This window comes from Bos mutus, chromosome 16, assembly GCF_027580195.1.
Source record: "Bos mutus isolate GX-2022 chromosome 16, NWIPB_WYAK_1.1, whole genome shotgun sequence".
NCBI lineage: Eukaryota > Metazoa > Chordata > Mammalia > Artiodactyla > Bovidae > Bos > Bos mutus.
Window position 1 is genome coordinate 214,806 of NC_091632.1, and position 17,529 is coordinate 232,334.

General features: G+C 46.2%; 1 protein-coding gene across 1 annotated transcript; it reads right to left on the reverse strand.

Annotated features, from left to right (window-relative positions):
- Positions 1–1,714: 1,714 nt before the first annotated feature.
- MYOG (myogenin) lies at positions 1,715–5,037 on the reverse strand. Its single transcript, XM_005895606.2, has 3 exons — positions 4,493–5,037; positions 3,620–3,701; positions 1,715–3,043 (listed from the first exon to the last, which is right to left on the reverse strand). Exons 1-3 carry the CDS (start codon positions 4,961–4,963, stop codon positions 2,922–2,924), a joined length of 675 nt encoding a protein of 224 aa, XP_005895668.1. The 5' UTR covers positions 4,964–5,037; the 3' UTR covers positions 1,715–2,921.
- Positions 5,038–17,529: the final 12,492 nt, after the last annotated feature.

Here is a 17,529-nt window from a genome sequence, read left to right on the forward strand (position 1 = left end):
GAATATCAACCTCAAATTCCAATTGAAATGATAATTGAGAAGAAATTAACTTATCCAGCAACCCAAGAACCTATCAGTTCCTTAGTAGCAATGAGTGCCTTTCTCTTGGTTAGATCATTACCACTTACTGGGCAACTGAAGGCGGTGGGATTGTATCCCCCTAGGAGCTTCGAAGGTGCCAGGGCCAGAGGAAATGTATCTGATGGGAGAAGATACTCCTTGAATGGGTAGTTTGATATTTGCGGTGGATAATAAGAGAATGAATATTGACTCAATACCCACACATGTTACCCTCCTCATCTCCAAGGGCAGTGAGCCACGGAGAGCTAAGAGTTGTGGCAGTGACCTAAGTATTCCTCTCCAGTCTTTCCAAGGAGGTAAGACTGTCCAACTGAAGAAAATTGCACAACCTAACAATTGAAAAGTATGTTTTCCTTGGGGAACTTACTGAGGACTATAGCCCAGGGGAGAACCTCTCAAATAGCTCTGAGGAACTGTTCTGCCAGGACATACGCTAAAAATAAAAATGTAGTCAAATGTCAAAGATTACTGATAATCACAAAAAAACAGGCATATCAAATTAATGATTTTAGTGCCTTTCTATATATGGGAATATGCAAGAGTCCGGACTTATTGGCATTACTCTTTACATAAGCATCTTATCAGTCTAGGGCCAGTATCTGAACCACATAATGCTTTCTGTTATTTTCTCCATCCAGGAAATGGGTGCACCTTGCCACTGCAGTGTCTGATGACTTGATGGCAGGCAGCATTTTTTGTTTACTGGAATGGCAAACATTCCAGTAAATGGAACAGCAAACGGAACAACACCCCTGTCCACAGCATAAACGCAGTGACATAAACCCAAAAAGAAAATCTCACAAATGGGGAAAGATTAGGCCAGTTTATGCTTCCCAGTAGACCCAGCCCTGCCTGGTGGTTTGGGATGAGCGAGCTCTGGGGGAACCCGCCTACCCTCCCCCCAACCTTCTGTGCTCTCACCTGGGTTCTTTGAGCCTGCTCTGAGACTTGCTTCTGTTGCTTACACAGGAGAAACCTGGAGAAACCTCCAGGAGCAGTGTGTTGTCTTCCCTCTCCAGGAACAAGTCAGGAAGATAGGTGTGGTAGAGATGGTGCAGCTGGGCCCAGAGCTAGTGCAGAAGGGGCATCGGGCCCTGGACCTGGCTGATAAAACTGGGTCAAGTCTGTTGTGAAGGGCCCGGAAGAACTGAGGCCAGAATGTACTGCACTCTGAATCCCCTGACTTCTGTAATGATTCTGAAACTTATAATTTGCAATAAACCAGACACAGCCTGAAGCAGTCAGAATTAATAAGGTTTCTAGTCTGAATGGACTAAATTCTAGCTCCTGATGCTTTATCAGTTAACGTTATGTGATCTCTATCCAAATCCTTCATCTCAATTCTCCACTCACCTTCTTCCCTTCAGGAAGCTAGTCTTTGGAAAATGGCATCCCATATGAAGAGAGTCCTAGCTTCATTTCCTTTGATTCTTCTTTATAAACCCCTTGCCCCCCACCCCCAATGAAATTGGCTTCATCCTCTGAGCTGTAGACAGGGACCAGAATCTCCTGCAGCCTGGAGTATCAGAAGAGTGTGGTGAGGGGGCATGCTATTTGGCTTGGAATAAAGGGGTAGTGTCTGACCCCAATCACCCTGATTTGATCACCTCCCACTTCCTCACAGGACTCCTAATGTTGCACTAGAGGAGAGGCAGGAATTAGAGAGGGGAAACCCACAGATTCCAGCTCTATACCCCTGTCTGCTGGCTGTGTTCTGAGTGCTAGGAAAATGAGCATTCTCAGTTAATTGAAAGGGAATGAACCTATTGGGATGGAGTGCAGGAGACTGTGAATAGCACCTATGAACTAGAGCGCAACAGAATGTTGAATGAAATTTCCTGCATGTCCCCCAAGGATTTCCATAAAATCTTGTCTTTGCCCAGCCAATGAACCAGACATGGCTTCCTTTGTAATGGTGAAATAGGGGTTCAGGCACCTCATGACCACCAGCAGTGTGGTGCCTCGGATGCTTTGGGAGCCCCATCTGCTTCACAAGCCCTGGCCCTGCAATGTGTCTGGACCACCGAGGTGGAAGAGGCTATAGCATCAGTCATCTCCTCCCTCTATATCACAGACACTCTTCTAGCACCCAGTCTTTATTTATTTTTTAAAAAAAGAAATCCAAATAAGTTAGCAAAAAAAATATACAAAACAATGGCAAAACCACACAATGCTTAGTTAACAAAATTAATCACCCCAGGAGCCCCTGCCCCCCGCCCCGCACCTATCCCTGGCAACTTCAGCACAGAGACCTTGGTCAGATGGCAGCTTTACAAACAACACACAAAACAAAACAAAACATAAAACTACTGGAAGGTTCCCAGGATTCACTGTAAAAGCTTGGCCCCCCCAGTGACTTGGGAACTGGATTATTCCTCTCCCTCATCTCAATTCAGGGCAGGCCCAGCCCAGCCACTGGCATAGGAAGAGATGAACAGGAGATGTGCATGGTTTGTCCAGGTCAAGACACTGTCTTCATATCTCAAGCTATCTTTTCAGGGAGTGGATTTGGAGGCTGCATAACGATCAAAGGGCAGCTCCTGAGTTGCCCCCTGACCAGAGGGCTTACACAAGGGGGCACTCTGGTCCCTTGCTTTATCTCCCTGGAAACAGAACTGCCCTCTTGCTCTAAGGAGTCAGCTAAGTGAGAGCATTCTTTCCCTCTCTGGGTGGCAGGTTAACCTTAAGTGGATGAGGAGGGGGTAGTCTGGCATTTGTCAGCCCCAGAGCTGGTTTCCTGGCATCAGGAAAGCCTGGCTTAGAAGAGCCCTGCTGCAGAAGTGGTGGCATCTGTGGCCAGCTTGGGGGGCTCTCATGGATGCCCATCCCGGCAGACAATCTCAGTTTGGTATGGTTTCATCTGGGAAGGCCGCAGCGACATCCTCCACTGTGATGCTGTCCACGATGGAGGTGAGGGAGTGCAGATTGTGGGCGTCTGTAGGGTCCGCTGGGAGCAGATGATCTATAAGGAGAAGGTAAGAAGATGTTACCTGGTTGATGAAAGGATCGTATGACCAGAGTCAGGGGCTGAACTCTTTGGAGTAGCACAGGTTTTCCAGGACAGACGGGTGAGAAAAGCTTGGGTTCTACTCCACAGTCCATGCCTTTCCTAATGCTAGGTGCGCACATGTGTGTATGTGTGTTTGAACACCAGTGTGTCCTCTGAAATCCCCGATGTAGTTAGAATTTGGAAGCAGCTATTCTGAGGTGGAGCCAGAATAGTGTATCCTGGGAGACTGGAACTGCCCTTTGCTGGCCCAGTTTTGCAGCGTTGACTCAGCAATTCCCAGAGCAGGGACACTGTCCTCTCTGTGGGGAAGGTCAGCCACCAGGCCCCAGCTGGGCTGTTGCAGGAGGCCTAGAAAACTCCTTAGCAGGTCAAAGCTTCAGAGAGGCACAGGGCCTTCTAGCCCACTATTTGGGGCCCTAGTTTCAAAAACCTCCTAGAGAGGCTGAGGGAAAAGTACCGGAGCAGGGAATAAGGGAAGAGGGAAGAACTGCACCTAGAGACAGACTGTGTGATTTGAGTCTCACTTACCCCCTGGGTTGGGGCCAAACTCCAGTGCGCTGCCCCACTGTGGACTGCAGGAGGCGCTATGGGAGCTGCATTCACTGGGCACCTGCAAGACAGAACGGAGGCCCAGGGTTAGGGCACCACCATTCTTGGTAGTGTCTCTTTTGTCCAGTCCCAGTGGACAGAAGAAGTGCCTGTGGTGGGGTTGGAGGGAGGGTCACAAGCTGCAGCCCTCCAGCCTAGCCCACCCCCTATTTCAGAATCTTCAAAATTACCTCTTTTAATTTGGCCACAGAACCCCTGATTCAAGGCCTTTCCCAGCACCCATCCTGGGGTGGGGGGTGATTCTGCCCCTATAGGGCGCCCAGATTAAGGAGGGCTCTTTGGTTTCCTGACTCTGGGATCGGGGTGAAGGAGGCAGAGTGTCTGGCTCAACTAGACCGACTTCTGCGCAGGCCTGTTGGGGTTCCGTGAGGGAGGCCGAGTGGGTTTCCTCTCTACTGGCCATACCCAGGATGGGGTTGGCTAAGGGGCGAAGCAGTCTTCTGAGGTACGCTTGACCTTGCCTTTGAGGCCCTAACACCAGACGCTGGGGTTAACCTTCCTCCCCATCCAGCTGACTCTGGACTTGCTTCTGGACCCCTCCTAAAGGCCTGTGCCACCCCCTCCACATGCCTCTCCTCCCGGTTGCCTTTGTCTTATCTGGAAAGGACACGGGGACACCGGAGGTCAGCTGGGCGGTCCAGCTGTAACAAAGGAAAGGCATCCTGCAGCCTCCTAAGACCCTGCCTGGCTCCTGCTCCAGCCATCTGACTGAGCCCACGATGGGGTCCCCTGAGGCTGTCCAAATGCCCCCTGTGCCCCCTGCCCGGGCAGGCGGGTGAGGTGGCCACTTACCGCCGGCTGGGGTCCGCCCCCGCCTCGGTAGCGTAGGTCGCGCTCCTCCTGGTTGAGGGAGCTGAGCAGGGCCTGCAGGCGCTCTATGTACTGGATGGCGCTGCGCAGGATCTCCACTTTGGGCAGCCTCTGGTTGGGGTTGAGCAGGGTGCTCCTCTTGAGGGCCTCGAAGGCTTCATTCACCTTCTTGAGTCTGCGCTTCTCTCTCAGCGTGGCGGCGCGCCGCCGGTCCACAGACACCGACTTCCTCTTACACACCTTACACGCCCACGGCAGGCACTGGCCCGGGCAGTGCTCCGCAGGCCCCAGACCCTTGTCTTCAAGGGGCACTCGAGCCTCAGGGCTCAGGCTGAGCTCAGCCCGCTCGTAGCCTGGCGGCTCAAAGCCCTGGAGGTGGACAGGCAGGTAGTTCTCCCCGTCATAGAAGTGAGGTTCCTGATAGAAGTAGGGAGAGGTCTCATACAGCTCCATGGGGTCAGAAGAGACTTGTTCCTGCCACCAGCCCCCAAGCTCCTGCGGCCCCTCACGCCAACTGCTGGGTGCCATTTAAACCCTCCCCGCTGGCATGGAACCAGAGATAAATATAGCCAACGCCACAGAAACCTGAGCCCCCCTCTAAGCTGTTGCTGCACATCAAGACGTTTACAGTGGATTAGACGTGATTCCCCTTCCCTCTCCCCCTGCACACACCACCCCGGCCCCCGCCCCAGCCGGCCTACCCCTAGCTGGCTCCCGTGCACTGGGAGGGAGGCCACGGGTGTAATCTGACTAGTTTTCATTTCTCGACAGCCCCCGTGGGGGCCGGGAAGCTGGGGGAGGACACACATTCTCCCCTCATCTGCTCCTTTCAATTACTCCTAGCTGGGCGGCCTGCCTGCTGCTAGCCTCAAAGAAGAGGGGTGGGGTGGGGGAAGGCCAAGGAAGGAGCAGGTTTAGGCTGGAAGGGGCCGTGGGAAGTCAGTCTATTCATCTCCCTGCTTCCTCATAGCGCCTTACCCAGACTGTATTGGTGAGATCAAACTCTTCAGAAGATTCCCTTTCCAGAGGGTGACAGCACTTCAGTTTGTGAACATGTATGGATACTCAGTGTCCAGGGTAAGGATTGGCAGATGGATTCAACTTTTAGGTTTTCAAAGCAATTTTGACATCATATATTTCTTAAGTCTCATGTGATTGTGGATAAACTGAGGCAAAGGGAATTTTTCGGTCTTGTTTTCTCCTTTTTGATAGGAGTCAGTGGAAGTTTTCTCTTTAATACAGCTGACCAGTGTCAGAGCAGAGACTGGAATTTACAGTCTACACATCACCATCTTCCCCACAGTGGCAAGGTCAAGATCAGTCCTCTGTCTCCTCCCTTTCTGACTCTGAATCATTCATCTGTCTTCCCATGTCATCTTTTCAACTTGTTTCCTACCCAATTTAGACACCAGGATTTTCCTGGCTCCTTAATGTGGGTGAGGAGGGAAGGAGAGAAAGCAGAGACCTTCAAATGCAGTTTAAATATACCCTCTCCTTGACCACTTGGCTGGGTTGCTCTGGTCTTCCCATCTGAGCCATCAACTTTATATATACCACACAGATCTCAAATGTCAAGTGGAGGAGGGACTGCTTAATCTTTGGGCTTCTCAGTCTGTGATCACCTCTCAGCTGAGGCTTTGGGGTCTGAGGGAACAATGATCCCAATACAGTAGGCAGGCCTCAGAGATCAGCAGCGAACAAGTCTCAGTCTTAGGACTGAAGAATCACAGGGATGCCCAAGGCAGTGTCTCTACCCTTGAGGACCTTCCCATCTAGTAGACCCTGCTGGCCACCTAGTTCTGCTCAACCCCTGATGCCTGAATCCCCTTCCCATGTAGCCATTGTCCAACATCTGCTGACTTCTTAAGGCAGCCCATTCCACTGATGAGCAGGAAGCCCTTCTGGGTTTTAAACTGCAGCCTGCACCCTGAATCTTCTATCCTTTGATCCCAGTTTTTTTGTCCCCTAAAACACTCTGGACTTAGCCCCATTTCTTCTCAAATGACAGATGAGACTGATATTACAAGTTCCAGCTGGTGGCAAGGATAATAAGAGGAAGAGGAACTGTGCTGGAGTCTTGGGGAAGACTTCACAGGGGAGGTGAGATCTGAATAGAGCTTGAAAAATGCAGCATTCCACCCTCTCTTTGTCTATGGTGAGGAGTAGAAAAATTTTGCTATCCCAAAAATGTGTCCTTTGAGATAAGGAACAGAGATGAGGAGGGTACATAGCTAGACATTTTTTTTTTTTAACCCAAGCATGTTGAGGGGAAGCAACAAGGCCTTAATTTGGGTTTTGGTTTTACTAGTGTGATAAAAAGTGGCAGTATAGGAGCTATGGGTTGTAAACTTTGCTTTGATCCTGACCAGATAGGCTGATAGCTGAGGGGTTCCTGATAGCTCAGTTGGTAAAGAATCCGCCTGCAATGCAGGAGGCCCTGGTTTGATTGCTAGGTCTAGAAGATCCACTGGAAAAGAGAGAATCTACCCTCTTCAGTATTCTTGGGCTTCCCTCATGGCTCAGTTGGTAAAGAATCCATCTCCAGTGTGGGAGACCTGAGTTCGATCCCTGTATTGGGAAGATCCCCTGAAAAAGGGAATGGCTACCCACTCCAGTATTCTGGCCTGAAGAATTCCATGGACTCTATAGTCCACGGGATCACATAGAGTCAGACACGACTGAGCGACTTTCACTTTCAGATAGGCTGAAGAAGAATCTATTAATATTTCTAACACCCCACCAAGAAAAGAAAAAAGAAAACCCTTGCCTCAGTTTACACTCAAATTCTGAGTGCTGAGAAAAAGAGTGATGTTGAAGTTACTATAGAAACCCAGAAATTGCACTGTTTTGTCCTTTTTGGACCCGGTCTGCCACACTCTTAAACAATGTGACCTCATCCTCTAAAAATGGAAGCAGGAGAATTGAGCTTGTTCTGTGATTATTTCTAGGATCTTAATAGACTGGTTCCAACTGGGAAAAGGAGTACATCAAGGCTGTATATCATCACCCTGCTTATATAACTTATATGAAGAGTACCTCATGAAAATGCAGGGCTGGATGAAGCATAAGCTGGAATCAAGATTGCCGGGAGAAATATCAATAACTTCAGATCTGCTGTTGACACCACCCTTATGGCAGAAAGTGAAGAAGGACTAAAGAGCCTCTTAACAAAAGTTAAAGCGGAGAGTGAAAAAGTTGGCTTAAAGCTCAACATTCAGAAAACTAAGATCATGGCACCTGGTCCCATCACTTCATGGCAAATAAATGGGGAAACAGTGGAAACAGTGGCAGACTTTATTTTGGGGGGCTGCAAAATCACTGCAGATGGTGACTGCAGCCATGAAATTAAAAGATGCTTGCTCCTTGGAAGAAAAGCTATGACCAACCTAGACAGCATATTACAAAGCAGAGACATTACATTGCCAACAAAAGTCCATCTAGTCAAGGCTGTGGTTTTTCCAGTGGTCATGTATGGATGTGAGAGTTGGACTATAAAGAAAGCTGAGTGCCGAAGAATTGATGTCTTTGAACTGTGGTGCTGGAGAAGACTCTTGAGAGTCCTGTGGACTGCAAGGAGATCCAGCCAGTCCATCCTAAAGGAGATCAGTCTTGAGTTTTCATTGGAAGGACTAATGTTGAAGCTGAAACTCCAATACTTTGGCCACCTGATTCGAAGAGCTGACTCAATGGAAAAGATGATCCTGGGAAAGATTGAGGGCAGGAGAAGGGGACGACAGAGGATGAGATGGTTGGATGGTATCACCAACTCAATGGACATGAGCTTGGGTAAACTCTGGGAGTTGGTGATGGACAGGGAGGTCTGGCATGCTGCAGTCCGTGGGGTTGCAAAGGGTTGGACACGATTGAGCAATTGAACTGAACTATCTAGTTGGTGAGTGTGGATACTGTGCAAATGTTAAATTACAGTGCAAGAGAGAGAGATGTTTTAATTCAGCAGTAAACATGGGGTTATGACCTATTGCAAATGAGTGGGTTCATCAAATGAATGTTTCAGTTTATAGAAAATCAAAACCACCAAAGGCTGGAGTCTCTGTGGAAGGGGAGGAGATCCCTGGATTGGATCCTGGAGAAATGGTAGGATTTGGATGAGGAGAAGAAGGCAGGGAGATCATTGGGTAGATGAGCATATATGGAGCTCAGGGTTCAGGTAAGTGGATGACTGGACAAGGCTGCAAAGATGAGAGGAGGCCCACCTGGCAGCAGGGAAGGGCTTGAGGCAAGGCGACCACATAGAAGACCATGACAATGACGCAGTGCCAAGTGCTGAAGACCTGCAGGAGCCACTCAGAGATAAGACGGTGGGTTCGACTGGGAAGGATGCAAGTTTCAGGCTAAATACCGGCACGAGACCGATAGTCAGCAAGTACCGTAAGGGAAAGTTGAAAAGAACTTTGAGATGGTACATGTGCATGCTAGAGGAATCGTTGCTGTATTAATGAAAGGGCACCTGGCACGTGGAAACACCCCTAAAACGTTCATTCCCTTCCTTGTTGTATCCCCTCCTCCACTCCTGGCCTCTCTCTCAGGCTATTTCTCTGGTTGTCTTCGTTGTCTCCAGAGGACCAGAACAACAGGAATGAGAGAGGGAAAACATGACCCCACACCATGTGTGTATACAGTTATTCATTCACTTTTTCATTCAAAGATTACATAATGTGTACCTTGTGCTGGGTGTCAGAGTCACTAATGTGAATAAGACGTGGTCTTTCTGCCATCTTCACTTCACCCATGGGAAGATGATTATACAAAGTCGGTGATAATAGAGTAGGCTAGAAACAGTGCTTAATATAATCCAGAGAAGGAATTTATTCATTTATCCCTTTCTCTGCTCAACTCAGTTTCCTGAGAGCCTACTCTCTATCATTCCCTGGGCAAGACTGGACATTGGCAAGAGTGGCAAATAAAGTCAGTTCCTGCCCTCAGTCTGGGTGTGAGTTTAGGCTTATGTCTGTGTATCACTCGCTTCTGACCAAATGTGAGGACAGGACTGGGAGATGAGGGTGACCTTGTGTCTGGGTTTCAATGAATCCCTGTCTGTGGATGTATTTGTGTATGTCTGTCCAAGTAAGTGGCTTGTGGACTATGTTAAATCCCAGCTGTGAGGCACAGACCCTTCCAGGACTGAGAGATTAGGGTGGCCCAAGTGTCTCTGACCTCAGAACCCTAATGGAGAGACTGGCCCTTTTCTCACCTTGTTCCTCTCTCAGAGCTGAACTGTGGAAAAGTTGCCCCTAGAGGCCCCCCCGTGCATATTCCTCTGCTCCATGCTGACCGCCCTCTGATGGATGGGAACACATTGGTGCCAAGCACAGAACAGCCTTTGTGCTCTGCCACCAGTGGTGATCCATCAGCTCTAACCTGACAGCAGGGCGTCAGGTCTTAATCCCTACCCCTGCTGGCGTGGGCACTCTGGGCCCCCTGCTCTGACTGTAGCCTCCTCCTCTAGCAGTCCTGCTTCCTCCAGAGGAAGTCCTTGTCCCTGTCCAAGGCTCCAGAGCCAGGCTGTTTGTGCCTCTACCCTGACTGTCTCAACTTGATTCTGTCTATTTGCATGCTGGGCTCATCTCATTTGCATGGTACTGGTTGAATTTCAAAATGCTCAGAGATCCCTTTCACCTGCTCCTGACTCTTTGTTTCTGCATCTGCTGCATACCCAGTCCCAGCTGTCTGATACCCAGGATCTTCCAGTCCCTACTGACCTCGCAGTGGGGCTGACCTAGGTTGCTAATTTGCTTGACTTACATCAAAGCAAGTTTCCTATCCCAGAGTCTCACATGCGTAGGTATAAAGGATCAAGGAGGAGGTTCTGGAAGGGTGGGAGCCTCTGGTTTCTCCAGACAGGCCCCACATTTTGTTTGCCTAGGCTAGTTCTGTGGTATTATGAATGAGGACCAGGTGGGAGCTGGGCAGCAGAATACATGTGCATTTCAATAGGACTTAGATGCAAGAACATGGCATGCAAATCAGCATTATTTTTAGGACTTTGTAGCAGGGTGAGAAGAGATCACAGAATCATAGAATGTCCAAACGGTGAGGTAGTCTAAAAATCAGCTAGTGCACCTTATTTATTCTTTTTATATATCGGATGCACAGAGCACTAGTGTCAGAAGTGTGAAAGGTGTTGGCTCTTAGCCTGAGTTTAGTTAGGCCTCGGAGCTGAATGAAGGTGCCTCCTCTCCCTCTCTGAGGCTGACAGGTGAAGAAGTGTGCTGTGAATACATGTTTTCCAGGTAAGCCTGAGGCTATAGGTGGGAGGCAGCAAGGGAATGGGAGGTGCTCTAGGTTTCAAATAGAGTGTTTAGAGAGCTATTGGGAGAGGTAGTGATGGAGAAATGAATAGAAGACACAAGAGAAGGGTGAGACAATTGGCTGGAGAGACCAGAGGGAATCCTGAAGTCTTGAGAAAGAAGGAGAGGTTTGGACGCAGATGGGAGTCATGGTGGAGAAATGAGGGGGAGGGGAGGGCTACAGGCCTCCGGAGACAGCACATTGTTTCCACTGAGAACAGGGCATCAAATTACCACTGGGAAATCCGTCCCTGCCTGGAATCTGGAGCTCAGGCTCAGGCTCATTCATCAAGAATCTCTGGGGTTGGGGTGGGGAAGTGCAGGTCTGCAGGTGGTAGGGTCCTCAGGAAGTGAGGGTCATGGAGAGGTGGTTGGTAGATACAAAGTGCAGAGCTACTTTTTAAAATAAGCAGAACAGGGCTTAGCAGAGTATGTGGCAGTGTAAACCTGAGGAACTTGGGGAAAATATAGGTGAGGATTTCTTAGGAGTAGTTCATGCTTCTGTGAGGGCTTGACCTTCAGCTCCCAGTTGAGACAGTTCAGGGAAAAAGGAAGAGGGAACCCTAGATACGGAGTCAGGGCACGTTACTGTCCCCATTTCCGAACTCTCCTGTTTGTAAATCAAGATGCTGGATTGAATGATTCCAGTGGCCCTTTGAGAGGTGACATTCTTTTTCTGACACAGCATGTGGGGCTGGAGGAAATACTCCTGGGGTCGGGGTAGAAGGACTGTTTTGAGTGTTTAAATCAGATGCAGCTCTAAAGATCGATTCATAGGGTCAGAGCAGGCAGGTTTCCTTGGCTAGTCTGTCCTGTTCCCGTCTCTGCTCTGCTCCCATACTCAAGCTCACTGAAGGACAACTGGGATGTTCTGTGGACCCACTTCAGCCTACCTAACTGCCTAGCATGTGTGTGTCATACTCATCTCTAACAGCACACCCCACCTGTCCCCCTTCTCTTCCAGCCACTCAATTCTCTCCTCCCTGTGGGCTAAGAGTCCTAGCATGCCACCCCACCCCCTCCTACTCCCTGGACAGCTTCTATTTCTGCCTCTTTGACGAGTTGTGACATATTTGGGAGCAGCTGCTGCCTGGGTGGAAGTGCTTTTGCTTTTCTCTCAGCTCTATCTTCTCCTCCCCAATATCTCTTTCAATAGCCACCACTTCCCAGAATTTGCTATAAGACCCTCCCTGCATTCCTCTCCCTGGAACTCAGTCCGCCAGCTTTTCCTAGGTTCCTGCAGGCATGGCCAGGGCTGTAGGCTGATATGGAGGGAGCTTTGTAGGATAGGAAGTCAGGTGGCCAGGTGTAGGGATCTCTTACAGAACAGGATCTCTTCTGCCAAGTCCCAGGCTGTTATGGTTTGAGGCAAATTTTTTCCTCCTTTGGGATTCACTTTTCTATCTTTAAAATGGGGAAGATGAGTAATGTCTTCCCCACCAGCTGTAAATAGTTTGCCATCTATTAACTGTAGGTGACTGACACCACCATTCAGTAGTTCCTCTCTACCTCTTATCCTTCCAAACCCAATTCATCAAAAACCCCTCAATCTCTGCTCCCCTTTGTATCTTAACAATTCCTAGCTTCACACAAAGCCAGAAATTATTTAAATTTCCACTAGTTATAGCAAGAGACTCACAAAAGAGTCACACTTTAGCAGTAAAATAAAGAGTACTCTAAATATGCTTTTTAAAAGTTTAAAAACAAGCCTCAAGCAAAGAGTCAAACTAACTTCCTACCAGAACAAAGTCTAACACTGATCAAAGGACTATGATAAAATTCAACACTCAATTATATAAAATTCATGTCAGTTATTCAATTAAAAGTTAGTAGGCAGCAAAGAAGCAGAAAAAAAAAAAAAGTGACCTAAAATCAGGAGAAAAATTTCTCCTATAATCAGGAGAAAAATCAGTCAATTGGAATAGACCCAGAAATGATAGAGGTGATATAATTAACAGACAAGACCATTAAAAGGGCTTTTAAATATGCTCAATATGCTTAAGGATTTAAAGGAAAATGTGAGCATAATGAAGAAAAAAATAGAAGCTATAAAAATAAATCAAAATTTCACTTGTAGAATTATGTATTAGTCTGCTTTGGCTGCCATAACAAGATACCATAGGCTGGATGGCTTAAACAACAGCATTTTATTTTCTCACCGTTCTGGAGGCTAGAAGTCTGAAATCAGAGTACCAGCATGGTTGGATTCTAGTGGGAGCCCTCTTTCTGGCTTACAGGTTGCTGCCCTCATGCTGGGTGCTCACATGGCTTTTCCTTGAAAGAGAGATCACTCTCTCTTGTATTTCTTCTTATAAGGGTAATAATCCCATCAGACCAGGCCCCCACCCTTAATACCTACCAACTCCACAGCCCCATCTTCAAATACAGTTACATTGATTACATTGAGGGATTAGGGTTTCAACATATGAAGATGGGGATACATTAGTTCATAACAGATTAGACATTGCAGAGAAAAATTTCATTGAATCTGAATACAAAGTAATAGGAAAAATGAAACAAAAAAATTTTTTAAAAAGAGCTTCAGTGACATGTGGGACAGTATCAAGTGGATTAATATGCATGTAATTAAAGTTCCAGAGAGGGGCAGAAAAATATTAGAAGAAATAATGGTTAAATTTCTACAAGTTGGGTAGAAACTATGAACTCACAAATCTAAGTCACTTAATGAAGGATAAACACAAAGAGAACCACACCAAGGAGCATCATACTCAAAGTTCTGAAAATCAGTGATAAAAACATTTTAAAGCAGTCAGAGTAAAAGAGGCCTATTGTGTATAGAGGAATGAAGATTGTTAAAAGCTGCTAAGTATTATGAGGGATACTATGAAGGACAGCAGAGAAGGTAGTGGCACCCCACTCCAGTACTTTTGCCTAGAAAATCCCATGGACAGAGGAGCCTGGTAGGCTGCAGTCCATGGGGTCGCTAGAGTCGGACACGACTGAGCGACTTCCCTTTCACTTTTCACTTTCATGCATTGGAGAAGGAAATGGCAACCCACTCCAGTGTTCTTGCCTGGAGAATCCCAGGGACGGGAAAGCCTGGTGGGCTGCCGTCTATGGGGTGGCACAGAGTCGGACACGACTGAAGCGCCTTAGCAGCAGCAGCAGCAGCATGAAGGACAGAAAACAGTAGAACCTCTTGAAAGTGCTGAAAGAAAAAAAAACCTATCAAACAAGATTCTGTACTCACCAAAACATATCTTTTAAGAATTAAGTAAAATAAAGACATTTTTCAAACAAAAATAAGCTGGCAGAATTTATCACCAGGACATATTTACTATAATAAATGGTAAAGGAAGTTCTTCAGGCAGATGGAAAATGATACAAAATTGAAACTCGGATTTGCATAAAGGAATGAAGAGCATCAGAAGTGGTAAACGTGGGTAAATATAAAAAGACCCCTCACTGTAAAATTTCTTTAAACGATAATTATCTATTTAAAACAAAAATAATAAGAATGTATTTTAGAGTTTATAACACAAAGATGAAATGTAAGATGCCAATAGCACAGAGAATGGGAGGTGAGAAAAGAAGTATACTGTTGCAGGGTTCTTACTTACACATAAGCGCGGTACAGTATTATCTGAAAGTATACTGTGATAAGTTAAAGATGAATACTGTTAAATCTAGAGCAACTACTAAAACATAAAACATAGAACTATAGCTAATGCATCATCACTGGAGATAAATTAGAATATTAAAAAATACTCAGTTAATCTAGAAGATAGGAAAAGAAACAAAAAAGAATAAAGAGTAATAGGATAAATTGAAAACAACTACCAAGATGGGAGACTTATATCCAACCATATCTATAACGTCATTAAATATAAGTAGACTTTGGCACAAATATGCAGATAACTTGAGAGTAAAATGATGGGAAAATATATACAATGAGAACACTAATCATAAGAAACCTGGAGTGGCTATATTCATATCAGAAAAGTAGATTTGAACAAAAACTGTTACTTGGGATAAAGAGATACATTATACAATGATAAAGGGCTCAATTTATCAAAAAGTAATCATCTTAAATATATATGTACCTAATAACAACCCCTTTAAATTACATAAAGTAAAAAAATAAATACATAAAGCAACATACACAAAAATCAAACTGAAGGGAGAAATAGACAAATGCAAAATTTTAGCTAGAGATTTTAAAAATCATCTTTCAGTAATTCATAGAACAGTAGGTAAAATCAACTTGGAAATAGAAGACTTAAATTTATCAATCATCCTGGTGCCCGTGGCAGATGCATGTTGATGTATGGCAAAACCAATACAATATTGTAAAGTAAAAAAAAAAATCACGGAAAAATTTATCAATCAATTTTGCCTATGGACATTTGTAGTATATTCCACGCAACAGTAGCTGCACATGGTTAAGATATGCTGTACCACAAAACAAGTCTAAATACATTTTAAAATACTGATAATAAAGAAAGCAATGAGATTAAATTAGAAATCAATAACAAATTTCTAGAAAATCCCAAAATACTTTGAAATTAAACTTTTAAATGACTCAGTTCAGTTCAGTCACTCAGTCATGTCCACCTCTTTGCAACCGCATGGACGCCAGGCTTCCCTGTCCATCACCAACTCCTGGAGCTTGCTCAAACTCATGTCCATTGAGCCAGTGATGACATCCAACCATCTCATCCTCTGTCATCCCTTTCTCCTCCTGCTTTCAATCTTTCCCAGCATCAGGGTCTTTTCTAATGAATCAGTTCTCATCAGGTGCCCAAAGTATTGGAGCCTCAGCTTCAGCATCAGTCCTTCCAATGAATATTCAGGACTGATTTCCTTTATGATTGACTGGTTTGATGTCCTTGCTGTCCAAGGGTCATTATTTATTGAACCCTTTCTTCTAGGCCCTATGCTAAGTGCTGGATAACCTGTAATTCATTTAATCCTTACAATCATTCCATAAGGTAACTACTATTATCACCATTTTACAGATGAGGACCCGGAATTCAGAGAGGGTAGGACTTCCCTGGTGGCTCAGATGGTAAAGCGTCTGTCTACAATGCGGGAGACCTGGGTTCGATCCCTGGGTTGGGAATATTCCCTGGAAAAGGAAATGGCAACCCACTCCAGTACTCTTGCCTAGAAAATCCCATGGACAGAGGAGCCTGGTGTCCATGCAGTCGCAAAGAGTCGGACACGACTGAGCGACCTCACTTTCACTTTCAGAAAGCTGGTGAGTTGTACAGCTAGGACCAGAAACTCTTATCTGTCTAAAGCCAAAGCCCAGGTCATGATCAGTATGTTATTTAATAATCAACTAGTTAGCGCATTTGAGACAGGTGTCCCAAAGAGAGCCCTGTTGGGTGTATGGGTAGGGGAGTGTGTGCCTCGGTTGTTGAGTTCCCACTTGCCTCCTTACCAACTCCCCACCCTCAGTATTACCCTCATACTTGGTGCTCAAACCCCTTCCCTATGGAAAGTCTCCCATTGGATGTTTCCTTGTGTTTTTCCCCACCCCAATTCCTCTCTGTTTTAGGGCTCCTCTGTGCCTAGCCAGCTTTCTCCATGGCAGGCTCACAGGCCTTTCTCATGTGGTCTGTCTAGACTCAACTTCCCGGTGGTCCAGTGGTTAAGACTCTGCACTTCCAATGCAGGAGGTACGATCCCTTGTCACAGAACTAAGATAGCACATTCCATATACTGCGATGGTAAACAAATAGATAAATAAACTCTTCACAAGTCTTCCTGGTCCTCCTCCTCTAGGAGTCCACCTTCTCTGCTCTCACTTATGACTTCCTAATCTTAGCAGGCCTGCTTTCTGCCCCAGGGCTTTCTGGATCCTTTTCTCTAGGCCCTGAGCTCCAAACAAGCCTTGAGACTACCCATGTTCCTGAGACAGCCTTCTCAGACCAGACCCACCATTTCTGGTCACCTAGACCCTTGAGGAGTTAGAGTATCCCCAAACTAGCCAGACTAGCCAGACTGCCTGGATTTTAATGTTAGCATCGTCACTTTCTAGCTGTGTAAGTGGCTTGACCTCACTGTGCCTCCATTTCTTCATCTGTTTAACAAGGATAAAAATAAGACCTGTCTCATAAAGTTATTTTTTTGGATTAAATGAGTTCATATTTATATGAATGCTTCTTATGTAGTATGTACTCAATAAGCTTTATCTACATGATTATTACTGAGCCAAGCCATGACACATAGGGCCACCCAAGACGGATGGGTCAATGGTGGAGAGTTTTGACAAAACGTGGTCCACTGGAGAAGGGAATGGTAAACCACTTCAGCATTCTTACCTTGAGAACCCCATGAACAATATGAAAAGGCAAAAATATATGGCACTGAAAGATGAACTCCCTAGGTCAGTAGGTGCCCAATATGCTGCTGGAGAAGAGCAGAGAAATACCTCAAGAAGGAATGAAGAGCCTGAGTCAAAGCAGAAACAGTGCCAAGTTATGGATGTGTCTGGTGGTGAAAGTAAAGTCCAGCGCTGTTAGAACAATGTTGCATAGGATGGAATGTTAGGTCCATGAATCAAGGTAAATTGGAAGTGGTCAACAGGAGATGGCAAGAGTGAACATCAACGTTTTAGGAATCAGTGAACTAAAATGGAAGGGAATGGGTGAATTTAATTCAGTTGACCATTGTATCTACTACTGTGGGCAGGAATCTCTTAGATGAAATGGAGTAGCCCTCATACTACTCATACAAGAGTCC